Raw genomic sequence first — 27545 nt, 5'->3', positions numbered from 1 at the left:
ACACAGGAGCGCTGCAGGGGTCTGTACTTTCTCCGGTCCTGTTCAGCTTATATACATCAGACTTCCAATACAAGTCGGAGTCCTGCCACTTGCAAACGTACGTTGATAACACTGCTGTCGTAGGCTAAATCAGGCGTGGGCAGGAGGAGGAGTATAGAAACCTAATCAAGGACTTTGTTAAATGGTGTGACTCAAACCACATACACCAGAACACCAGCAAAATCAAGGAGCTGGTGGTGGATTTTAGAAGACCCAGGCCCTTCCTGGACCCCATGATCATCAGAGGTAAATGTGTGCATGGGAGTGCAGCTGGATGATAAATTGGACTGGACTGCCAATACTGATGCTCTGTGCCAGAGAGGACAGAGCCGACTATATTTCCTTAGAAGACTGGCGTCCTTCAACATCTGCAATAAGATGCTGCAGATGTTCTATCAGATGGTTGTGGCGAGCGCCCTCTTCTACGCGTTGGTGTGCTGGGTGAGGTAGCATAAAGAAGAAGGACGCCTCATGCCTGGACAAACTGGTGAGGAAGGCAGTTGTATTCTATTGTAGGCATGGAGCTGGACAGTTTGACATCTGTGGCAGAGCGACAGGCCCTGAGAAGGTTCCTGCCAATCATGGAGAATCCACAGCATTCACTGAACAGTATCATCTCCAGACATAGGAGCAGCTTCAGTGACAGACTGAGGAAATAGTTTCTCCCTGTTATACTAAGATTGTTATAATATTAAGAATTGTGTCACTGTATCTGTTTTAGATCTCTTTCAATGTATTTTTCATTCTTTTTCTGTATAACATGCCATGAAGAGCTGAGCCAGCTTTAGCACAGGGTGTCAACTTTCAGAAGTGCTGGGATAGGCAAAGCATAAAGATAGACAAGAACAGCTGTTGTCAGCCCTAAAAGGCCTAAGTGTTATATGATCTGACTGTCTGCTGCTTGGCCTACGTTTGTCTACCTTGTTTGGCATTGTACTGGGGGATATGGACGTGTGGACACAATATAAAAGAACGCTGGAACCTTGCCAAGCTTTGAAGACCTGTGGGAGTGAAAGCGATAGACTCCAACACCACCTCCGTTGTGACAGAAAAAAGCCATTTCTACACGACCAAATCCCCGTGGTTAGAAAAGAAATGTGACTGGTCTTCCCTGTCATTTTAAAGCAACGTAAGCCGCATTAAACAAGCTAAGTATATTCTGTCTTTTCTGTGACTTTGTCGCCGCCTATCGCCGAAAAGAGGGATATCGCCGTTATACTTTATACTTATTTAACTAAAGGGTTATTAAAATGCCGCAATATAAAAGAACATATTTCCACGGAGCTAACACTCCCATCGGAAACACTCCCCCACCCTATGCGACTCTTCAATTCCACCCCCTCAAACGTTAACATTATACAAAATTATTGTCTGTTTTACCTGCATTTTTATCACTCTTTAATTTAATATTGTTTTTTATCTGTATGCTGCTGCTGGAGTATGTGAATTTCCCCTTGGTATTAATAAAGTATCTATCTATCTATCTATCTATCTATCTATCTATCTGTCTATCTATCTATCTATCGAATTGCTAGAAGGAAAGTTAGATTCATTGGTTTGACCGAGATTTCCTGCACTCGTGTGAGTAGCAAGGTGAAAACAATGGCAAAAATAGCACTGACATCTGGCGAGATGTCAAAGCGAATTCATAATGCAAAACACTCTGTGGACGATGTTTTACCTATCATCTCTGATCTAGACTGACTTGTCGGAATCAGATTTCGATACAAGTGATTGAAAATGAATTTGAGGTTCCAGCTTCAGCTGATTGGTCCCCAGCTAATCGTTGTACTGACAATGTTCGCCAGGGAGGACTGCCACTTAACAACACTTAACTTAAAAGGTAGAAACCAGATTGCAATGCACAGTGACTTTGTCCCAGCTACGCAAAGACAGCCTGGCAGCAAGCCTGACGCATATTCTTGGCAAACTGGCAGCCACAGCACGCAGTAACAGATGTTTTATGTTGATTTCTGTGTGAAAACATTGCTTTTCAGAAACAGTTTTTTGGAAAAAATATTCAGCCCTCGAAGAGCTATACTCCTTTTGTTGACTAGAAGGCACTGAAGCCTCCAACATTTCCTCCTTGGGTCAGGTAACGCAGCAGGCCCTTAGGGAATCTGCCTCCTGGTGCCCTGGGGAAACTAACTTGCACCTTTCCAGTTCAAATCTCTAATTTTTGAATGCTGCTACTCTGGAATTTTACTCTTCCAAGGTGACGATCATCTCTTATATGAATATCAGTCAATTTTTTCTTAACCTCCTTCTCCCTTTATCTTAAAAGCTTTCATGATCCCACTTCTAATTCTGCTACAGAAATCCCCCCCTTTTACTGTAGCAGCAATCACAAAATAAATATCTGTGTTATTTCTGTGCAATGGCTCATTACAGATCATCACAGTTTTCAAATATTCACAGCAGCCAATATGCACGACTGCATAGTAACTCTAGGGCTTCAGGGACACTGTAACCATAACAAGTCAGTTGGAGAGGCCACAATTTTCCACATTTTAAGTCATTAAGTAACTTTTAAAGGACTGGGAACTTTTTAATGGCAAGAAGGTGGAAGTACTCTTTTGGTAATAATGAGCCCTGTGGTTGAAGTATTTATAGATGATGAATTATTTGTTATTTAAATTCAAGGAAATAGCTTCTGTTCTGTTCAAGCTATGCAGTGGATTCAGAAAGTACTCAGGCCCCTTTATTCTCTGTACACTTTATTGTGTTGTAGATTGAATTGTAAATGAATGCATTTGATATTTTTGCCCATCAATCTACACTCAGTTACCCATCATGACAAAGTGACAAAATGTTTTCGGAAAAGCTTGTGAAATTATTAAAAATCAAAAACTGAAATCTCTCATTCATGTAAGTATTTAGACCCTTTGGTGAGGCACTTCTAGTTGCTGTCAGGTATGCGTATCCTGTTCGCTTTAATTATCCTTGATATATATCTAGAACTTGATTGGGGTCCAACTGGGCCTAACTGAATTGATCTGACACAGTTTAGAACGGCAAACATGTGTGTACAGAAGGTGCCACAATTCACACTGCATGTCAGGACAAAAACCAACCCATCAAGTCCAAGGAACTCTCTGTAGACTTCCTCTGTGAAACTGTGGTGAGGCATAGATCAGGGCAAGGGTATAAAACCATTTCTAAAGCTTTGAGTGTTCCCAGGAGCACAGTGGCCTTAATAATTGAGTGGCCCAGCAAAGCCCAGATGTAATTTTCACAGATAGTCCAACAGTGGCAGTTTACAGATGTTCCCCATCCAATGTAATGGACCTTGAGAGGATCTGACAGGAAGAATGGGATACACTAACCAAATTCAGGTATGTGAAGCTTGTAGAGACTTACTCAAGAAGACTCAAAGCTGTAACTGCTGCTAAAGGAACTTCTACAAACTATTGAATTAAAGGGTGTGAATTGTTATATGAATGAAAGAGATCTGTTTTGAATTTTCAATCGATTTACACACTTTTATGAGGGACAAAATTTAAAAATTAAATCTGCAACACAATAAAGTCTGAATACTTTTTGATTACACTGTAGCTAAATTGTAATTCCAATTCATCAAAAGCTCAACCATATCTGCCATGTGCTTGTTTCACAGTTTTCTATAAGATGATCTCATTAAACAAAGATAAATACATATATATTGTGGCAGATAGGGGGCGCTGTTGTCCCCTTGAACCCTCAGACCAGACGCCAGATACCAGATAAAAGTCCAAATGTTTGATTTTAATATTTTCAAACGCGCACAAAGCACCTCCACCATATACAATAAATCAATAATCAATGCAATCCACAATAATCACAATAATAATTCCTCCACACCTCCCAGCAGCTCAGTCACCCTTCCTCCCAACTGCTGGGATCTCCCACAGTCCTTTTAAAGTCCTTGACTCGGAAGTGTTTCTCTCTTTCTGTCCATATGACTTTATAACACTTCCTGGTCAGGTAAAACTTCTTTTCTTCAACCCGGAAGTACGTCATTTCCTCTGTCCCAGTGACTAGGACGTACTTCCAGGTTAGATCAGGTTAGATGGAAAATATAAGTCCCTGGACCTCCCTGCAGCATCCCCTGGCGGCTCTCATGTTATCCAGCAGGGCTGTGATGAAAGACTCCAAGTTCCATGATTCCCTGCTGGAATTCGGGGCCCCTCCATGTTGCAGGGATGGCTCCATCTAGCGGCTTGGGGGTATTGGCTGGGATAAACTGCTGGCCATATACCACAATATATACATATATAAACATTTATATATATGTAAAAAGAGAAAGAAAGGAGATATACACACTTATTATGCCAATGTGTCATTATATTACACTTGGAAATTAGCTGTGCACTTTTAAGGCATCTACTTCTGTGTATTGGGCACTGAGCTGATTTTCCGAAAGTGTTACTTCAAGATTCTTTGCGAACTTAGTCAAGTGTGTCAGGCTGTCACATGTTATGTCAGTACTCATGATTTTATTTTACAAGAAGATAACTGTAACCTACAGTTAGGAAATCAATCATTTGTTCTTTTTTTCCAGAACAGGTTTGCAGGAGGCTAGTGGAGCAGCATTGCCTGTAAAGCAGAAACTAACTGTGCAGTGTATGCTCACTGGGATGATTTATAGATACCAGTCATCACATATCTGGAATGCACAGGGAGAACATGTAAACAGCATACAGGCGGTAAAAAAAACAATCGAATTTCCCACCCATATATGAAAGTAATCTGAAGATTATTAATTGTAACACATTTTGAAAGAAAATAAACACCTACTGTTGCATCTAAAAATTCAAACATGAGCATCAGTAGGCTTTGTGCTCAAGGAACTAAGTTACCCAAACTATTCTAGAAAATTTCAGTAATTATTATATCACTCTGATGCTGGGCTTTCTGACCATAAAATAGGTCATTACAATAGCAATTGATGGGAACAATTCATAATTGCAGAATTATAGTATTAGAGGGATTCTCTAGGGTGTCTCTTTCTTTTGCACGTTTTTGTTCAATCAACACATCGTCATCTCACAGGCTTGAGTTTTGAATTGGCTATTTTTCTGTCCAGCCATTTTAGCTGTAAACCATCTTCAAGAAACTGTGACACACAGACAGACACACACTCATCATCGAGAGATCAATATCTTCTATATCAGGGGACCCTAAAACTTTGAGATCCGTCGAAAACAGAAGATTTAAATTTTTGACGAATCTAAAGCCTTTGCTCCTCCCCCATAGACGGTAGGTTAGGATGGGGAAAGGCGCAAAACAATAAAAAAGGTAAGTGAGAAAGCTGAAGACAGAGAAAAAAAACATAATTGTTCAGAATCAAAAAGTCACGCAGCTAATAAAAACTCCAGATGGCATCCTATCAAAATCTGACCTCTAACCCCTGCCTAACACTTGTAATGTAATATACAGTATTTATATCCATTAAACACTAATGGGTTTACAATGTCTGTTACTATACATGACTGGCAGTACATTTTGTCTATGCCAAACACTTTAAAATAACTTTGAGTTTTCTTAAACAGCTTTTTAATATTAAAAAGGCCAGTGCAGTTATTAGTTGTTAATCTCTTACTGGATGTTGCAAAATAAAAGGCCCTAAGGGGCAAGTGAAGTTTTGGTTATTGCTGGAAAGCAGTTGGACACACTTTAAACAATGAATAATCAAGATCACTGCATTTAGAATATTACTTCTTTATTATGTACTTGAATTATCTACTAATGATGGGTATAAAGACTGTAGTATGTGGAGTACATCATCAAGAGTTACTTTAACATTTTTTCATTTTAAATACCATACTTTCTCAAATCTGCCAAATCCAGTTTAGTGTTTCAGGGGTTTGGAGCAGCAATCTGGTATAAGCTGGGAAGCAATTCTGGATGGGGAGCCAAACCACCACATAGGCTATTCACCCACAGGGTCCAGCTTCACTTGCCAATTAACTTAGCCGAAATGTCTTTGGTGAAAGAACTGATCAGGAAATTGGAGTGTCTGTAGAAAAATTTACAGAGACAAGGGAAGAATGTGCAAATTCCACGCAGTGATAGGGACTAATATTTAAACTCAGGATACTATGAGATGACACTAGTAATCAATAAGCATTGCATTTTATTACAAGAAAGGAAGAAAATAGTTAACACAAGCAGATCAAAAGAATCAAAAGTAAATTAGAAGTTTGCAAAATGTTTTAGAATGTAATACAATAGGGGCGGCACAGTGGTAGCGCTGCTGCCTCACAGTTAGGAAACCCGGATTCGCTTCCTGGGTCATTCCTGCGTGGAGTTTGCATGTTCTCCCCGTGTCTGTGTGGGTTTCCTCCGAGTACTCTGGTTTCCTCCCACAGTCCGAAGACATGCAGGTTAGGTGCATTGGCGATTCTAAATTGTCCCGTGTGTGTGTGTGTGCGCCCTGCAGTGGGCTGGCATCCTGCCCGGGGTTTGTTTCCTGCCTTGCACCCTGTGTTGGCTGGGACTGGCTACAGCAGACCCCCATGACCCTGTAGTTAGGATATAGTGGGTTGGATAATAGATGGATGTAATACAATAAGCAAAACTACATAACGTAACATTATATTCTCAAATTCATGCAGCCTGTTTAGCATTATGTTTACCAAAATCCAAAAGCGTTGAACTTTTTTCAAAAACTAAACATTTTCTTTTTTAACAGAAAGATGTAAATACAAAAATGTCACAGTAGGAGAGGTATGTCTAGTGTCCATTGCTGTACTGATGTAGATCTTTGGGTGATATGTTTAGAGAACAATCACCAACATGCATCGGGATTGTTCAAGCAGATGCAAAAGATTTTCTTCAAAATATTTTTTTCTGTTGATTGGACATGACTGGGTAGATTGTCAGTGCCTGACCCACTTGTTTGACATTGCCCATTGTGTTATGGTAGCCTACCACAGCACAAGGCTTAGTGACTTCCACATTACCAGACAGATGTCCTTTTTTATCCTTCCTCTTGATTGAAATACTTTTGCCCATTTGCCATACAGCTATTGCATCACACTACAGCTTGATGCGGCCACATGATTGGAGTCAAATGGCATATCATGGTGGGTTGGTCAAACAATACCGTATTTATCAGTTTTCTTTTGAAGTAAAATCTCAAGCAGTTCATGTGAAGTAAAGAAACGGCTGATTGTTATATAGTAATCTTGGCCAACAAAGGGTCCGGCAGTGACAGCATAGATGATGTAGAGACACCATATCGACTGTACTTGCTATCTCCCTTACCCCATCTACTGGTGTAAAGTATCAAGTTCCAGGTGTACCCAGAGCTTCCTTTGCTCAGCATGTAGAATTTCATATTGAATCGTGCCTGTTTAAATCTGATGTACTGTGTCCACAACAACCTTCCTTTGTAACTTATGAGACTTTCATCAGTATTTACATTATGATTGTGAACATACACACTCTGCACATTTTTCAAGATTGTCTAATACACATCATACAGATTGTAGTTTTAGTGCTGATTGACTTCATCATAGTCACCATTATTAGTAAAATGCAGGTATTTCTTAAAAACTGAAAAACAACACTTACTCATAACTTCCCCAAAATCAGGTGCCAGAAATAACAAATGCGATAACTGGTACCATCTCCAGACTGGTTTACACACTATGCCCAGCAGTATCAGGAGTCTATGTTATCTTCAGTGACTGCAGCAAGCAAATGGTTTCCTGTGACTTTTCTAACACTGCTCAGCCTAGTGGCTTGTTTCATCAACTACTTTCTCCACCAGACTATCATTGACAAATCATAAATAGTCTAGATAATCAGGATCAACAGACATCTTTAGACCAGGCTTACCCACAAACAGGCCAAAAGGAGATGCAGGATTGACAGCAGTAGGATGAAACTGGCACCAAACATAAACACTGAAAACTGCCAAACATTTCAGTTTCACAATCTGTGTTCAACAATCTGATAACCAATTCACATTGTTATCATCATCATTCAATTCAAACAATGGCTCAGCTTCTGTTTGTTCTAAAATTGGCTTTACGAATTGCCATTATGTTTCTCTTTGAAGGCTTCACCACATATATGAATATTAATGATTTACCATAGAGTTACCATAAGTGGTTGAAAGCATAGAATATTCATGATTTTTTGCAGTACAGTGATCCCTCGTTTATCGCAGGAGATAGGTTCCAAGGCCGGCCGCAATAACTGAATTTCCGCGAAGTAGGGACACCATATTTATTTAATACTTTAACGTGTATTTGGATGTTTTTAAACCCTCCCTGTACTGTTTACAACCCACCCTTTTCTCTATTAATAACAGGGACAACTGTTAAGCAATATGAAATTGGTAGATAACTTTACAGTTGCTGTATAGCGAAGTACACATACCTATATATGACGTGATGATGGTGATGAATATGCCGTGCAGTAAAAATGATGACGATGAAGGTGATGATGACTTTTACTGTGCAGCCGATGACTGTATTTTACTTCTCTTCAGACGGCGGTGCCATTTCCTGGGGCATCTCTTCCACGGTTTCCGAAGGTGTATCCATAGTAGTAGTAGGAACTGGCTCTTTTTTGCCGGGCTGCAAAAACATTGTGATCGGCAGCTGCTGCCGCTGCTTCTTTTTCCGGCCGAAGAACAGCTTGTAGGCGGTCATGACGTTGTCGACCTTGTTGCAAAATTGGACCGATCGAACCATATTGTCGTCCCATTCCTGTGACCGTTCTTGCAGATCCTTAGCCAGTCTGCAGCCACAGCCGCGAACTTTCTCCCTTCCTTCAACATAACCAGAAGTTTCACCTTCTCAGCGATCGTCATCATTCTTCGTTGGCGTTTAGGCTCAGCACCAGCCTTGGAAGAAGGAGCACGTTTGGGAGCCATTGCAGGAGGTGAAAATTGAAGCGAAGTTCAACACAAAGAAACCACAAAAAAATCACACACAGTACAGTGTAAAGTAAACCGCTCGGCGAGAAAGCTTGAAGCGAAATGGCCGCGACAGAGAGACAAGGGGAGGAGCTGTGGAATCTGGGCATCAGTCAAAGCACCAATCACGGGCCCAATTAGAAAGCGGGAAGCTGTGATTTGTCGTCTCCCTCCCATGTATCAATCACAGCCCGTGTTTCAACGCACTTAGTCACCGAACTTGTTTTGCTGTTCTTAGACTAGGAAATACTACTACTATATTTAAAAACCCACAAAGTCGTGAATCCACGAAAAGTGAACCGCGAAGTAGCGAGGAATTACTGTACAATGTTATTCCATCCACTATATAGCAACAGAATGCTATCCTGAGAGTTACATCTCACAGCGAACCTGCCTCTGGATTAACCACATTTACACTGAATTCTGAGCCTGTGTTGTCTTTACTTGGTGGTTAGGGTCATTGTCCTGTTGGAAGGTGAACCTTCTAGAGCAGGATTTCATTAAGGAAACAGTATGTCTGTACTTTGCTCCATTCAGCTTTACCTGAACCCTGACTAGTCTCCCAATTCCCGGTGCTGAGAAACAATCCACACCATGATGCTGCTACCACCATGCTTTATTGCTGGAATGATATTGTACAAGTAATGTGGTGCCTGATTTCTTTCAGAGGTGGTGCTTGGAACTGAGGCCAAACAGTACAATCCTGGTTTCTTCTGACCAGCGAAGTAAAACTATTACTTGTTATCTTCTCTGTCTCCTGTATGTTGAGTCCAAGGAGGCTGGGACACCTGATCTCCCTACTAGCTACAGCAAGTGTTTAAGAGGCTTCGGCAATTTTTAGATTCCTGATTTTGATTTTGCAGTTCTTGTTTTGTTTGGATACCCTGTTTGGATTAAGGTACTGGTTTTGATTGGTGTTATGAATTTATTTGATTGGGTTTTGCCTTTTAATGCAAAACTGTTTTTTTCTTGTGTTACCTTATTGTGCACTTTTTAAAAAATGTAAATAAATTCTTTAACTGTTAAAAAAAGTTGGCTTTGCTTGTCCTGGACCAGAGACTTGTAGCTTCTCTGTCGTCCATTCTGTAAATGTATGGGCCTGTGTAGGCCAGAAGCCTGACTTTTGAGTTAAGGGTTAGGTTGTCCAGAGTGAGATCTATTTAGCTTTATTGTTACAGGAATCATAGAAATATTTATCCATCCATTATCCAAGCCGCTATATCCGAACTACAGGGTCATGGGGTCTGCTGGAGCCAATCCCGGCCAACACAGGGTGCAAGGCAGGAAGCAAACCCCAGGCAGGGCACCAGCCCACCGCAGGGTGTGCACACACACACACACCAAGCACACTAGAATCGCCAATGCATCAAACCTGCATGTCTATGGGCGGAAACTGGAGTACCTGGAGGAAACCCACACAGACACGAGGAGAATATGCAAACTCCACACAGGGAGGACCTGGGAAGCGAACCCGGGTCTCCTAACTGCGAGGCAGCAGCGCTACCCACTGTGCCGCCCTCACATATATATATATATATATATGCTACAATTGTTTCTACATTTATTAAGTACAGCATTAGAAAGTAAAATGACTTACTAACATTACTGATGACAAGGGTGTCCACCACCAGATCATACTGTTCAGCTATGGCTTACCACATTTACAAAACGATAAAAGCTTCTTTCTGTTCATATTATGCAAAAATCAGTATTTATGTATAACGTCATAATGAGGAGGCACTTTCCTTTCCAGAATGACATCAAGGAGGACACAATATGCCAAGATGGTGCACTAGTTAAATTATTAAGTACAAAGGATAGGTGAACACAGGGAGATTACAAATTGTGAAATTAATATAATGTAATTGCTATGTTTTTGCTATCTGTTAAGATGTTCCACTCAATAAACCAAGACGAATTAGTTTGATTTGCAATTGGAAACTTAAGGCACCTTGTACTACAAGATGATACTACAAGATGAAGACCATTAAATTTATCTCTACACAAACTGATCTTTTTGTAATTTTTTAAATATTTGTACTGATTTTATTTTAAGCAAATAACATTCCATACAATCAAGCCAAACTTAACAAACCAAAATTCAACCTCCACCCAAGAGAAAGAGAAGACAGCCATCCAGAGCAAACCTTTAAAAGCAGCAAAGAAGGAAGACTATCATTTCCACTGATATAAATGCCTATTCTGAAATGTCATTGATTAGATCCTGACATATTTTAATAAAGCTTTGAACAGATCCTCTATATGAGAATGAGATTTTTTCCAATTTCAAATACTATAGTTTTAAAAATAGTAATTTCAAATAGTATAGTTTTAAGTCAGAGAGTGGGTGGGATTCTTCCAAGCCAGTTTGTTTGTCCTTCTCCACTTTAAGCCCAGCTCATCCGAATGAGTTAGATGTGATTGTGACACAAAGGCTGTCTGATAGGCATTCAAAACTTCATTGCTCCCAGTGGTGTTTGAGCATATCATGACCACTGTTCCAATATGATAAATTTGTGCTTTGCCAGTCCCAATTAAAAAACAAGACTGGATGTAGGGTAGCATTTGTGAAACAATATTGCAATTCGTTGTACTCCTCCAAGCCCACTTTCCCATACAGTGGTTTCTATGTAATGTTCCAACAACTGTCACTTTTAAATCATTACACATACAGTGAAAAAAATGGTCCTACAGTTTGATACGGTAAATCCTCTGCTTTTGCCAAAGGATCTTTTTGTTTTCACCTTGTGTTTAATGTCACTCGTGATAATGTTATATAATACATGAAACAAGGCCACATTTCCTACTGGCAGAATTTTGTATTGCAGTCTGATATAATGATTTTTTTGTCTCATGTCTGTTTAATTGTGACTTATTTCTTATCATTGATGTTTCTTATGGTTAAATTAGTTTTTTAATTTTTGGTGGTGACATCAGTTTACTTTTTTCTTGTATTTTTTTATTTCCTTTGCCACTTTATTCTCTACGTTCAAGTTTATGGTTAAAATCACAGCAGATTTCATTTATCAAGAATTTTTGATGTCAACAAGAAAATGTTTTAAGCAGAAAATATTTTACCCAAAGAAAAAATAATGACACCAACTTTTGTTAATGGTTCTATTAATTTATTAAAATTAGTAAAAGAAACAAAACATCATCAGTTGACTCCGAATGAGTTAAATTAAGGTTTAAAAGTTGATTGTACCTAAAGGCAGCAGAAATTGAGGTCAAGACCAGTGCTTGAAGTGGGCCAGTACTTCCTCCGTGCTAGCAGTTAATGTATGTGTGATGGCATCATTCACAATGCACACCCCATAACCAACTTGTATTCAGAAAAGAAAAATCTGTTCTTTCAACAAGCTTTAACATTTCCAAGGGGGATAAGTTTACATTCCTCCTCTGAAATACTTTCCCTAGATCAGTATGCTTTCATTCCTGTAAGGGGGGAACCAAACCCCTTTACAGGTCAAACAAGTGAACACAGAGCAATTGAAATTCAACTCCAGTCATCCGTTGTGTTGCTCAGTCTTTGGTTCAACATTTCCTTTCATTTGTTTAATAACAAATCCTCTTACCTTGTCCAAATCGTGCAGTTTTATGAACTTCTTTCGCTCCTTTGAAACCCAACATTCTGCAGATAACATCTCCATCTTTTTTGTCCCAGCCATCATCACATACTGTTCCCCAGCTCTTGTCATAAAAAACCTCCACTCGACCTTCATAGGGAGATGATCCATTGACCAACCTTACAACAGCATCGGTGGTACCTGGAAAAACAGAATGTCCAAATGATTGCCAGTTATGACCAAAGCAAATTGTATGAGAAAATATTAGGCCTACATTAAACAATAAATTGAAGTAAGACTTGATATTATGGTTAGATCCCTTATAACTTTGCAACATGCTGAAAAATTATTTCACACTTTTGTTTTTAGTTGACTAGATTACTGTAACGCACTCCTCTCAGGGCTACCCAAAAAAGACATCAATCGGTTGCAACTCAGCTGCCAGAATCTTAACTAGGAAAAGAAAATCCGAACACATCTCTCCAGTTTTAATGTCACTACATTGGTTACCTTTGCATTTAGAATTGACTTTAAAATATTGCTTATGGTTTACAAAGCTGTAAATAATCTCGCTCCATCCTATATTTCAGAAAGCATTTCACCTTACACTCCAAATCGTAACCTTAGATCATCAAATGAGTGTCTGCTTATTATTCCAAGAGCTAAACTTAAAGAAGCGGTGAGGCGGCCTTCTGCTGTTATGCACCTCAAATCTGGAATAGCTTACTGATAGACATTCGCGAGGCTAATACGGAGGAGTATTTTAAAAAACTGCTAAAAACCCATTATTTTAACATGGCTTTCTCATAGCTTCATTTTAGTGTAACCCTAATATTCTGTATATGCATTGAATTATCATTTTTATCATGGCTCCACAATCTGTACTAACCCCTACTTTCTCTGCTGTTCTTTTACCAGTTTTCTGTGGTATGCCACCGCCACCACCTGATCAAAGCCTCGAGCAGTCCCTACATTGATGGATTGAAGGCCAGAGGTCCACATGACCATTATCATCTAATTCCTCCACGCGAAGCCTGAAAACCATGAGGACTGATTGAGATCATTTATGTTAGGTAGAATGCCTAGAGGGAGCTGGGTGGTCTTGTGGCCTGGAACCCCTGCAGATTTTGTTTTTTCCTCCAGCCCTCTGGAGTTTTTTTTTCTTTTCATCAGCCATCGGACCTTACTTTATTCTTTGTTATTTAGTATTGCCTAACCTTATGTTTATATTTCCATATTTTTAGACGCTTTTGTTTCTTCATCTTGTAAAGCACTTTGAGCTACATCATTTGTATGAAAACGTGTTATAGAAATAAATGTTGTTGTGATGATAATTCAACCTACTACACATCGCAACAAAAGTGGAAGCACTACTTGATAGAATTCACAACAAGAAAGTTAATTAGTTAACATTGTAACCCTTTTGGTCATGTTCAAAGATCACACAAAACCTCCTCTTCATTTTTCCAGGCAGTTTTATTTTGACACATCGAAGGCAGGTGACATTGCTGAGTGCAAAGATACAGTATATAGTGAATGGGAGCCTCCCTTGGAAGCTTTGGACATTTTGGTAAATTTATACTTGAGGAATTGGTTTATTGAGTCTCCCTCCTCGATTTTACTGTTAAAGTGTTTTACCAAACACTTTGCACATTGACAACCATTATTCTGGAACTTAAAAATTAAATAATGGTTGTATTCTATCATAATTCATTCTGTTGCCTCATGTGAGAACCTGTCATTTCCATGGCTTGTCCTTTTCAAGTCTGTTGTTATCTTTCTTCTGATCAAAGCCAAGGCACATCTCTTAGTCTCCAGTTGATGTGGCACAAGGGTGTACCCTCACCAACGAGGGTAAGAGGGCTCCAAGGAAGGCTACTCCCTTCACTGAGCAATATAAAGGCAAGCCCACCTAGTGAAATGTCAATTGAGAAAGCAGGAACTCTACCTGACAAGTGAGACATCTGAGAAAAGAAATTTGATAAGAAAGCTCAGAATTTAAAGTGACCCATTCTTCAAGGTCATTGAGACCACAATGTAAATATTAAGAACAATCAAGTGGGCATGGCTAGAATTTTTGAAAACACTTGGTTTTGGGTTTTGGTTTGTAAAGGCTCCCCAAATGAGTAAAATACCTAAATCCTTTACAACAATTTTATGACGGTTATAGAAACTGGAAAATAAACCTGACAACGTGTGATCATAGAAATGTTATCTTCAACATGGAAAAAGACATTAAAACTATTAATCAATACCAAAAGTAAATAAAAAATGTGAAAACACTGCTGTACTCCAGCAGACCTGGCAAGAATATTTGAAGAATTACATATTTTAACTATTCATCCATCTATCCATCCTCTTCCGCTTATCCTGGGTCAGGTCGTGGGGGCAGCAGCTTAAGCAGAGAGGCCCAGACTTCCCTCTCCCCGGCCACTTCTTCCAGCTCTTCCGGGATAATCCCAAGGCGTTCCCAGGCCAGCCGGGAGACATAGTCCCTCCAGCGTGTCCTGGGTCTTCCCCGGGGCCTCCTCCCGGTTGGACGTGCCCAGAATGCCTCACCAGGGAGGCGTCCAGGAGGCATCCTGATCAGATGCCCGAGCCACCTCATCTGACTCCTCTCGATGCAGAGGAGCAGCGGCTCTACTCTGAGCCCCTCCCGGATGACTGAGCTTCTCACCCTATCTTTAAGGGAAAGCTCAGACACCCTGCGGAGGAAACTCATTTCAGCCGCTTGTATTCGCGATCTCATTCTTTCGGTCACTACCCATAGCTCATGACCATAGGTGAGGGTAGGAGCGTAGATCGACTGGTAAATTGAGAGCTTTGCCTTACGGCTCAGCTCCTTTTTTACCACGACAGACCGATGCAGAGCCCGCCTCACTGCGGACGCCGCACCGATCCGCCTGTCGATCTCACGCTCCATTCTTCCCTCACTCGTGAACAAGACCCCGAGATACTTGAACTCCTCCACTTGGGGCAGGATCTCTCCCCCAACCCTGAGAGGGCACTCCACCCTTTTCCGGCTGAGGACCATGCTCTCGGATTTGGAGGTGCTGATTCTCATCCCAGCCGCTTCACACTCAGCTGCGAACCTTTCCAGAGAGAGCTGAAGATCACGGCCTGATGAAGCAAACAGGACAACATCATCTGCAAAAAGCAGTGACCCAATCCTGAGTCCACCAAACCGGACCCCTTCAACACCCTGGCTGCGCCTAGAAATTCTGTCCATAAAAGTTATGAACAGAATCGGTGACAAAGGGCAGCCCTGGCGGAGTCCAACTCTCACTGGAAACGGGCTCGGCTTACTGCCGGCAATGCGGACCAAGCTTTGACACTGGTTGTACAGGGACCGAACAGCTCTTATCAGGGGGTCCGTACCCCATACTCCCGGAGCACCCCCACAGGATTCCCCGAGGGACACGGTCAAATGCCTTTTCCAAGTCCACAAAACACATGTAGACCGGTCGGGCAAACTCCCATGCACCCTCCAGGACTCTGCTAAGGGTGAAGAGCTGGTCCACTGTTCCACGACCAGGACGAAAACCACACTGTTCCTCCTGAATCTGAGGTTCGACTATCCGACGGACCCTCCTCTCCAGAACCCCAAATAGACTTTTCCAGGGAGGCTGAGGAGTGTGATCCCTCTGATATTTTAACTAAAGTATTTTAATTTAAATCAGACTTAATTTATTACAACATTACTTGTGATTATCAGAATAATACAGTGATGGACTGAAACCTCAAATAGGCTTAAATTGGATGTATTATAAAAATATTCATTAATCCTGTGCTTGGCAGATTTCGGAATAAAATATTAGCTCTGTATTAAAGAGTAAGTCAAGTGAGACTCTTTTTAAACACATAACTTGTGGTCTGTGATCAATTTTGTGGTTATGCAAAACAGGGGTTTCTGCGGCAGTGGGGTATATACAAAAATAAAATGATATGAAGAGAAAATAAGCTTTATTTACAGAGATGGTGTACAAACTGGTGCTTTGTCCATTGGCACGTCATATCTACACACAGCTGTTGTAAACACAGCACAGGTAAAGACAGGCGTGTTTCTGTTGAGTTAATGTCCTGGAATTTCAAGGGAAGGCTATGAAAACGTTTCATAGTGCATGAACATATATTATTCACCTTCATTTTCAATAAAGTCTTTAACTCTTTGAGAGCTGAATATTTTTTCCAAAACAACAATGGTTTCACACAGAAATCAACATAAAACATCTGTTGCTGCATGCTGTGGCTGCCAGTTTGCCAAGAATTAGTGGCAGGCTTGCTGCGAGGCTGTCTTTGTGTGGCTGGGAAAGCAGCAGCGGCACTCACGGTCGCAGTGCATTACAATCTGATTTTTTAGTGGCAGTCCTCCCTGGCGAACATTGTCAGTACCATGACTAGATGGGGACCGATCAGCTGAAGCTGGAACTTCACATTCGTTTTCAATCACTTATATCAAAATCTGAGTCTGCCAAGTCATAGTCCAGTTCAGAGATAATAGGCAGGATGTCATCCACGGAGTATTTTGCTTTTTGCATTTGCTTTGATCTCTCGCAAGATGTCAGTGCCATTTTTGCCATTGTGTGCACCTTGCTACTCACGTGAGCGCATGGAAGCTTCTATTGCTTGCACAGTGCAACAGCAGTTTTGAGAGAAACAGTGAAATCAGGAAATAGCACAGGCAGTTCACAATTCAAGCCGGATTCTTAGCTGGGAAGACTAAATAAGTTTAAATAATTAAAGATCAGGATATGTAGTTAGAATGGTGGTTAAAGGACAGAGTAATAAGTTGTAAGCCAAAAAAGAAACATGCAAGCAAAGTAAAAAAAAAAAAAAAAATCACAGCATGTAATTTGTAGTCAGAGGGCAGAAAAAGTTGTCATAACCAGTAAAAGAAATTAAAAATAAGAAAGAAGCTAAAGATTATTAGTTTGTGAATCCAAATCTTGAACTGAACAACCAGGAAATGTAGGATGCTGATTTATATACCATTGTGGTATAATGATGTCATGTGCTGCACACTTCTAGTGGTCAAGTCAAGAAATGGTAAAGCACCAACAAAACCATCCTTAATGGCGGCGCCAATTAAAAAAATAAATTAATGCTGTAGGAGTATGTGAATCATATTTAACACTGGTAAAGACTCATGAAAACAAGTTATGGTGATGAGAATTTTTCTCAGCATTTCCTTGTGGTAATACTCTTTCACGGTGCGAATGATGCCCAAATCCAAAGGCTGAAGAACTGCTGTGCAATTGGGTGGAAGGAATTCAACACGAACATTATCTAAATGCAGAAGCATGTTGTGGGCACCACAGTTATCAATCAGAAGAGGAATCTTCCTTCTGTTCTTCTTCATATTGTGAAGTTTCTGAACTGTTTTGGGACCCCCCAAGGTGCATCCCAAAGTGCGAGAGCAGGGGCAAGCTCACAGCGCCAAGCCGAGATCGCGCTATAAGTGCCCGTCATCGATGCATGATACAAGGAACATTATAAATGCAGGGAACACTATTACTTGGTCATTAACCTGGCCCCGACTCTGCCCATTTGATGTGTGAGTGTATAGGAGAGAACTCCTGCTGCAATAAATAACTGCACTGTTCCTGTTTCAAGTTGAATAGAATGAGACGGGGACTCATGCATCTATCTATCTATCTATCTATCTATCTATCTATCTATCTATCTATCTATCTATCTATCTATCTATCTATCTATCTATCTATCTATCTATCTACTGTGAGGTTTCTGAACTCTTTTAGAGCCCCCCCTCCCCCCCACGGGATGACATGCTGAAGCATGACTGCTGCATCTTTGGAGGATGGATTGCCAATCAAGATCACGCTATAAGCGCCTGTCACCGATGGGTGATGCAAGGAACATTATAAATGCAGGGAACAGTATGACTTGGCCCCTGACCTGGCCCTAACTCTGCCCGTTTGCTGTGTCTGTGTATATGAGAGTGGTAGCTCCACTACAATAAATAACCGTATTGTTCCTATTTCAAGTTGAATAAAGCTAGTTTTGCTAAAGTATTGAGACTCAGCCTCATGTTTTGGGGTGCAAGACAAGGACTCATGAGTCACAATATCCTTGTCAAGTTGTCGCAGCCAGTTTCCCAAAATGTCTTGAGTCATCCAAGCTTGCTGGTTTGCTTTATACTTGCAGGGTGGGAATGTAACACACTTAAAACACTGAGGATCGGTCAACTTGCCAATGACGAGAGGAATAACTTTGCGGCTGCCAGTTGAATTGCTGCAAAGTAGAGCTGTCAACCTTTATTTAATTCACCTTTAAATGCTAAAGTGTGATGCGGTAGCAGCTGGTAGAAGATTCCAGTCTAACTCAGCATTGTAGATGTCTTCAGGCTCATAAGCAGAAATGATTTTCCTGATTTCACCTGCACGCCATTCGTTTGCTTTTTCAATTGGAACTGCAGATTCTTCTACACAGATTGCTTTGGCTTCAATTCTAAAACTATCCTGAAAGTGAGTTAGCCCACCCCAGCTGGCAGTAAAATCTTCGTGGCCCAAGGTTTGGTTTTTTCTTGAATGAGTGGCCCACTAATAGGAATGTTTCTTGAATGAGTATCACTGAACCACATAAAAACTGCTTTTTCAATGTCTTCAAATGCAGCAGTTCACATACGTTTGTGCTGAGGCTCAAGGTTTGCAACCTAAGAGTTTTCTTCTATTTTTGCTTGGTCTTTCATGAAAGTTGACAGTGTCAATGGTGAAATTCTGAATTCACTGCAAATGTCTTTTTTTCTTTTTGCCACAAAAATTTCAAGTTTTTTTTTTTTTAATGTGAACTGTTGTCGTTTTTTCGTGTCTGCCATTTCTATAGGAGAATGACAATGACTTAAATTCCAATGGATGTTTTTCAAATGTTGACGAACAATAAGCAAAATGTATCACTGAAAAAAACAGAAAACAAACAAAAAAAAAAATGACGGGGAAAATTCGAAGAAAGAGAAACATTTACAATGTTCGGGAACCGTTGTGCACAACTGAGCTGTGACCACAGAACTAACTGCTCTGTGGATGTTTCATTCAGGCATTTTTAAGGTCTTTTGGGCACTTTGTTGTAATGAAAGTATCTGCTGAATGTAATTCATAATAATGAGATTTTTATAGACTCTGTCTTATGGGGAAACTGTCTGGACTGTAAAAATACTTTGTTTTAATGAAAAGTTTGTTGTAACGATATTCGTTGTAATGAAATTTTGCCTGTATTACCAAATGATTACATGATCTTCAAAACCCCATGAATTAAATGTAAAGAACTGTTAAAAGTAAAGGTAAACTTGAAAATAATAAAAAATGAAAATCTTAGGTCTGATCATGACACCGTTGCCCAGTTGATGGGGGACTAGACGGCTATGGCCCAGTGAATTTTGATCTATGCTAAGTTAGATATATTTGTTGTCTTTTTTTCTAATATTTTGATCACAAAAAAGGTTATTGGTAGTATCTGTATACTATACCAGTGCTGTCAAAAAAGTACACCACCGAGATAGCATTGAAAATAGGAACTTTCAGTTAGATTTTCAGATAATGAGTGGATTTAATCCCTCAATCTGTGTAAATCATGGACTACCTCAACTGAAAATTATGCACTGCACACATTTCTCTTAAGTCAGATTGCCCACAATATATTCAGGTCTGACCTTACCTAGAAAAGATGTCTTAAAACAACGGCCTTCTTCAGTCACATATGCTGATAATGTCTCCTGCTCAGGCCATATTTGAATACAACCTTTATTTACTTATAAGTCTTGTTTTCACAATAATCTCAAAATTATATCAGCTTTATATGGAATAGCATCCAACTGGACACTACTGCACATTCTGAAGTGTTCATAGATGTGTTGGACAGATGGAAAATGCAAGTTTCAGAGTTGAACATTCCATATGAACACTCTGAGCACTTTGAGTTGGACAATTCAGAGAAAAAAAGGTAACTAATTTATCTGAAAAGTGACATAATGCTGACATTTCACCTTAGTCAATTATATAAAATAAGAAATGTAACCTGATGTGCCAGAAATGCCATTTTTTGGTCAAATTGCATATATTTAATATGTTTGGTTTGTGCTCAATCTCCATAAAAAATACAGTTTATATTAAATTGCTTTTTTATGTAGACCAAATAGCAAATCAACAGCAACCTTGTGTTTCACTGAATAGTCTGTGAACACACTGAAGTGGAAAGGTAGCACCAAACAGTCCGACAGCACATGAATGCAGCATTACACTACACTTCTACCACATCATCTTACTTTGCTCGGTTAGGAGAATCTATTTCACTTTCTAGGGAACAATTCAAAAAATGTTTAGAATCTGGAAGGTGTTTAATCATTGTTGTTCTTAATTAGCTGAACATGCTGAACCATTGCTAACTTTTGAAGATTTCAGTAATTTTAAGTAATGTATTGTAATGAATCTTGAAATCGATACACTTAAAAGGGGCAAGAATTCTTTTCTGAATTAGAAGATGTCAAATACAGTTAGTGTTTTGGGTAAATACTCTTTGACAACTCTAAACATTATATGTGTGTTTCTTGCAATATGCAGTTATCTGGTGTAGAGACGGTTCCTGTCTCGAGTCCAAACAAATGGGGTTGATGGACTGAATGGTCTTGTTTTGTTTGTCAGATTTCGTACGTTCTTATGTTCTTATTTCCAACGCTGCCATGATAGTACAATACAATACAATACAGTTTATTTTTGTATAGCCCAAAATCACACAGGAAGTGCCGCAATGGGCTTTTTAACAGGCCCTGTCTCTTGACAGCCCCCTAGCCTTGACTCTCTAAGAAGACAAGGAAAAACTCCCAAAAAGGAAGTTTGTAGGGAAAAATGGAAGAAACCTTAGAAAAGGCAGTTCAAAGAGAGACCCCTTTCCAGGTAGGCTGGGCGTGCAGTGGGTGTCAAAAGAAGGGGGTCAATACAATACAACACACAGAACAGAACAAATCCTCAATACAGTATAAAAATAAAAATTTTGGAAGTATGGAGCAGAATTCAACAGTAGATGATATCACATAATAAGATTTGGATATTTTTCGAGTCCAGGAGACCTCATCCATCAAGCTACCTCCCCCATTTGGCCATTCCACAGCTGAAACAGTGCTGGGCCAGCCAATCCGAGGAAAGGACCCCTCTTTCCCATGATTCCTGCAATCCTCCATCAGGGATGACTTTACCATAGGCAGGCAAAACAACTTGGCAGTGCCACATTTGAGTACCGAGAAGAGAAACAGAATAGATGAAGTTTAGTATCCAATTATAACTATCATGTTACTTATGTTTTAGTGCTAATGACTGACAACAGAGACGCAGTATGTACAGTTAATCAGCAGCTCTAGTCAGGATATGCTAAACTGAAGTAGTGAGTCTTCAGCCGGGATTTAAAAGCTGAGACCGAAGGGGCATCTCTTATAGAAGCAGGCAGACCATTTCACAGTTTAGGGCCCTGTAACTAAAAGTTCAACCTCCCACTGTTATTTTATTAATCCTTGGAATCATAAGCAGACCGGCATCTTGAGATCTTAATGTGCGCTCTGGTTTGTAAGTCATGATAAGTTCAGACAAGTAAGCCAGACCTTGGCCATTTAATGCTTTATATGTTAAAAGGAGGATTTTGAAATCTGCCCTAAACTTAACCGGGAGCCAGTGTAAGGATTTAAGAACTGGAGTTATGTGTTCATATTTTCTTGTTCTTGTAATAATTCTTGCATCAGCATTTTGGATTAACTGGAGGCTGTATAGAGAACAGTTTGAACAGCCAATGAACACCGCATTGCAGTAGTCAATCCTACTAGAAATAAATGCATGAATTAATTTCTCAGAATCCTGCTTATTTAGAAAGTGCTTTAATTTCCTAGCATTTTTAAGATGGAAGAAACATGTTTTGGACAACTTTGTAATATGCGCTTTAAATGACATGGTAGAATCAAAGAGAACTCCTAGATTGTGGGCTGATTCAGTAAAATTAATGGTGATTCCAAATGAGTTAAATGATGACAGAATATTGTTGTAATCAGTGTCATTCCCTCCAACAATTAACATCTCTGTTGTATCTGTGTTTAAAGACAAGTAGTTCTCATTCATCCACTCCTTTAATTCGCTAACACAAGTAGTTAAAGACATCGGAGAAACTTCATTTGATTTAAATGAAAGGTATAACTGGGTGTCATCTGCATATGAGTGAAAATTAACATTATGTTTCCTAATGAGAGATCCCAGTGGAAGCATGTAAACTGAAAACAGTAAAGGTCCCAGTACTGAGCCCTGCAGGACACCATATTGAACTTCCGTGTATAATGAAGGAGTACTGTCAGCACATTTCTGTACATATTGGAATCGGTTTGATAAATAAGAACTAAACCAAGCGAGCATGGAGCCTGTAAGCCCAACATCATTTTCTAGCCTGTGCAGTAAAATACAGTAGAATGGTTAATGGTGTCAAATGCTGCACTTAAGTCCAACAACATAATTATAATTTCTCTCCCTGTCATTATGAATCTCGGTAAGCAGGTACTGAGATTATTGGGAGAATTCTTTTTAGGATGGCTGTCAGATTTAAACCCTGTCCCATTCTTTTTTTGAGTTAATGCATTCTCATTATTGATGGATACTGTGTTTCTTCATGCTTTCCAAAGACGTGAGTGTTAGGTTGATCTAGTGACTCTAGATTCACCTACTTTTACTGAATGTGCCTTTGGATAGATTTCTCTGTGAAACCAGGAATGTTTCCAGTCCCAGTAGATATGCAGTGTTTCAGTGTCTGAAAAACCTCCGTAAAGGGGTTAAGCATTACACTGCATTTTGTACATGCAAGAAGATGGAAGAACTTAAAAACTCCGCAGAAGAATTAACAGACGTATTCAAAAACTAAGAAACAACTAAACTAGACTAATCTTTTTGGCTTAAGTGAACAATGATTATGACAAAACATGACAGAAGTTTATTATTTTGAACAGAATAAGAAAAGGTAACACCAGCTACTAATTTAAAAATATCAAAGATATTAGGGTTCAACTACAAGTGGATTAAAAGTACATTTCATTAAATTTTAAAACATTTTTTACATAGAACATAGTAGATTGCAATTGAAATGTGGCACTACGATGACTTCCAGATCCATAATATTTCTGAACTGGAAGTAATGAATAGGAATTGACATGTTCTGCAAGGCTGTTCTCAGTCAAACTTATTCTCACTGCATCATCCTAATGCAGACATGGATTAAAGCTATAGCACATTTATAGGATTTGTCTATACTGCTTGTCTTCTAAAGAAATACAAATACCATATGTTACAATGAAGGGAAGGATGACACAAATTGTACATTTGCTGTTACAAGCAAGCCTCTTGTTTACAGTATCTTAAAAGCAGCATGAGAAAAAAATTATGAAAACGATTCCTGTCTGTTTTATGCAAAATGGTAATTGTCAGGATCTTAAACAGCATGTTTGCTTCCAGGAAAGTTTTTAAGAATATTAAAGAAAAAAAAAAAGATCTACCTCCTTGCTATTGTTTCAATGCTAGATTTGCAACTTTGCCATAGTGCACAGTATTCCCACGATTTCTCCCAAAAGCCAGTTTGGACAATATACTAATTTTAAATTCATTTAAATTCGTTTATAATGCCAATGACTTTTTCATGCTCTACACAATGTAATTCTATATCCTCTCAATATACAGTATTCTGCTTATATTATGCAATTACTATGCTTCTTTTATAATTAGATTACATCTATTCTGTTCATTTTGTGTAGGAATTCATAGTGTAAGACTACATGAAACAGACATTAATTACGGTTGTCATATTGAGATGGGCTGATTCTTTTAATCACTCAGTATTCATGGGTAATTTACAGACTTGGTCACTCATTGATTTTGGTAGGATTTACCTGTTACATTTTATTTGCATAATGAGTATGATTGGGTCTAATAGATCTCTTATTACGTTTCATTCAAATTTGAAGCCAACAGATGCTTTAATCTACCTCTTTTCAAGATTTTAATGAATTTACTGTTGCACCATTTTAGGCTGGTAGGAGTTTGTGGGAGTCTTTCTGTGGTGTAGTGGGTCCACGGCTACAAAAGAATGGTGGGTTTTAAATAATCCAATTGGGCCGTGTTAGTCTCCGTGGGTGCGATTGTGCAGCCGTGGGGAGTTGATGGCGTAATTGGGGTGAGTCGCACTTGCATGTGTGGGTGCGATCGTTCTCAATTGCTTAATTGGTTTCCTGCGGTGCGTGATGGAGGCGCTGCACCCACGGAGCAGTATAAGAACAGGCTGGCACAAAGAGGAGGGATAACAGATGAAAAAGAAAAGAGATTGAAGAAAGGCTTGGAGAGCAAGAGTGCATCATGGAGCAGAACCCGCATCGTCACACTTTCTTTATTCATTTTGTTTCATACAGCCACTTCTGTCTTGGTGAAATATTAAAGACTGTTTTCTTCTTTTTATTCTTCTCCTTCTTCACCTATTCCCACTTCTATCTGTGGGTGATGTGCCTGATCAATCTTCTCCATACAGCTTGGTCCCACACCTCCAACCAGTCAGACATTTTCCTTCAGATCTTATTTTACTTCATCAATCTACCTCCACTTTGGCCTCCCTTGCATTCTCTTCCCCTGTGCTTGCATTCCCATCACTCTTTAACGAAAATCAATCACCAGGGGCACTGTTTTTATATCCCATGACTCAACATATCCATAACCAGATCAAAAAAGGCTTAAAGAAGATCCTTGGCACACACCAACTCTAACAGGGATCTTGCCTGTTACCCCAGCACTGCTTTTAACCCAAGTCCTCACTCCCTCACACATATCCTGAACAAACCTGTTCTCTCTCATGCACATCCAGACCACAGTATATGGCACTCGATCACAAGCCTTCTCCAAATCGATAAAAACCATATGCAATCCTTTCTGTACTTCTCAATGCTTCTCTATGAGCTGTCTGAATGCAAAGACTGAATCAGTTGTTCCTCTGGCTGGCAAAAAACCAAACTACTCCTCCCATATTATGATGGTCCCTTCCCTAAGCCTTCTCTTTATAACCTTTTCCCAAATTTTCATTGTGTGTGATATCAACTTTATCCCTCTATAGTTTCCACAATCACTGCTTCTCAACTCCTGTGGTATTCTTTCCTGCAGATAGATCATCTGCATTAGATCCTACAACACATCTATTCTCTCTTCTCCTAAACTCAAACACACAACTGCTGGTATTTCATCTGGTCCTGTTGCCTTTTCATTTTTCATTCTTTTCAGTGCCTCCTTTACTTCCTTCTACCTTACTCTGGGCATTAGCCCTTCATTTAGGATTTCTGTGTTGTTATAGAGTGTCAATGCTATGCTTCTAAGGAGGTTCCTAAAGATTTGTCTTTGCAGTGGGTACCTATTAAAACAGGCGCCCAGGGGGGTCCTCCTTATGTGTTCTGACGCTACACCTTTGCTCTGATGTCATCACCTTGCTCCCATAAAAGATGGCAGAGCACATTACTTTGTCTTTAAACAAACAAAAATATGCTTTGAAATTAATTTTGAAATGTTCTGTATAGGGTGGTCCAGATCTAATTATGCAATTTTCATTATGCTATAACTTATTAAGTTTATTACATAGAAAATCCCCAAAAAAAAAATCCAAAAAATCCCGGACCATTGAGAAGTGTGCAAACTGATGACATGAAGAATCTTCTTCACGCCGAACTGGAATTGTCCCCGCATAAATCAAAGTCATCCAAGTCTGCATAATTAGATCTGGACCACCCTGTACTTTAGTTTTGCATCCTAAAAAAGAGCTTGATTTACTGATTTATGGGTTTTGATGAGCCATTATTCTAATTGTTTCTCGTTTTTCTGTTTACTGACAATTCTGTTTGTTCATTTTATTTATTTCCAGTTATCTCATTTATAGAGCTTGAATATGCACAAAGGGAGGTTCAACGCATCTATTGGGATTTATAAAAGGAAAACTTGATGTGAAAGGTTGCATATATTTACAACAACTCTGATCCATGCGTATGCAACATTTCATACAAACTGGGAAATGACGACACCCTTGATCAAGTAAGGGATATGCAGGCAACCCAGCTAAATGCATAATAGTTCATATCAAAAAGTCGTTATTTAATGTGTGTTGACAAAAACAACAACAGCATTTATTTATATAGCACATTTTCATACAAACAATGTAGCTTAAAGTGCTTTACAGGATGTAGATAGAGAAAAAAACAAAATAAATAATTAAAATTAGGGAACACCAATTAACATAGAATAAAAGTTTGCCTCAAAATAAATTAATTAAAAATAAAATTAATTAAATAATTTGACGTGTCAAATGTGATGAATATGCTGTACAGACGGTATTTTAGTTTACTTTTAAGAGGGCCAATGCTGTGCACTTGCACTGAAGAACTTTTTTGTTTTTTTTGCCACTTTACATCAGCTACATGTTGTGACTTCCCAGGGAAATGGCTGACCAGTCAGGAATATCTCAGCCAAGCTTCACCCCATCAGGCCCACTGTGCTTGAAGCTATTAGCTGACTGAGGAGGCACTACATCCAGTTTTCGTATGGTCTATGTGTACATATATAAAATATAACATATTTTTTCTAGTGCAAAAAGGCAATTTGCCGCAGCATCCAGTTCTCCTTACATAATCGGAGCATTTTACTCCAGTCACATTTCAATAAGGGCACCTAGAGAGAATGAAGCTCTTTTGTTAACTGTACGTTGTTACATTTCATTGAAGCACAAGTCATCTGTGATACCAAGATAAGATTGACATACATACCGTCTCCATGGCCTAGGTCAGATTAATTCATTTTATTTTAAATTAATTTATTTTGAGGCAAACTAGGTTTGGCAGACGTGACATTACTGTGTGTAGTAGGTGGCTTATTGGTAAGGTAAGTGATGGAGTTTTTATATGGCCTGTACTATTCAATGAACAGCAATCATGTATCAGGTGACTCTTCGCTCAGACACTGGCAACTTATGCCTTTCCT

At 39.4% G+C, this 27545-nt stretch overlaps 1 protein-coding gene across 1 annotated transcript in view; it reads right to left on the bottom strand.

Annotated features, from left to right (window-relative positions):
- The window catches only part of scara5 (scavenger receptor class A, member 5 (putative)), a 501271-nt gene that overhangs the window by 60910 nt on the left and 412816 nt on the right, over positions 1–27545 (bottom strand). The window contains exon 8 of the mRNA XM_039748467.1: positions 12526–12717. Coding sequence (XP_039604401.1) covers positions 12526–12717 — 192 coding nt within the window. The remainder of the gene's footprint in view (positions 1–12525; positions 12718–27545) is intronic.

The sequence above is a fragment of the Polypterus senegalus genome, chromosome 3 (assembly GCF_016835505.1).
Source record: "Polypterus senegalus isolate Bchr_013 chromosome 3, ASM1683550v1, whole genome shotgun sequence".
Classification (NCBI taxonomy): domain Eukaryota; kingdom Metazoa; phylum Chordata; class Cladistia; order Polypteriformes; family Polypteridae; genus Polypterus; species Polypterus senegalus.
The sequence above is the reverse complement of the archived record's forward strand: the minus strand, read 5'-3'. Positions and strand labels throughout refer to the sequence as shown.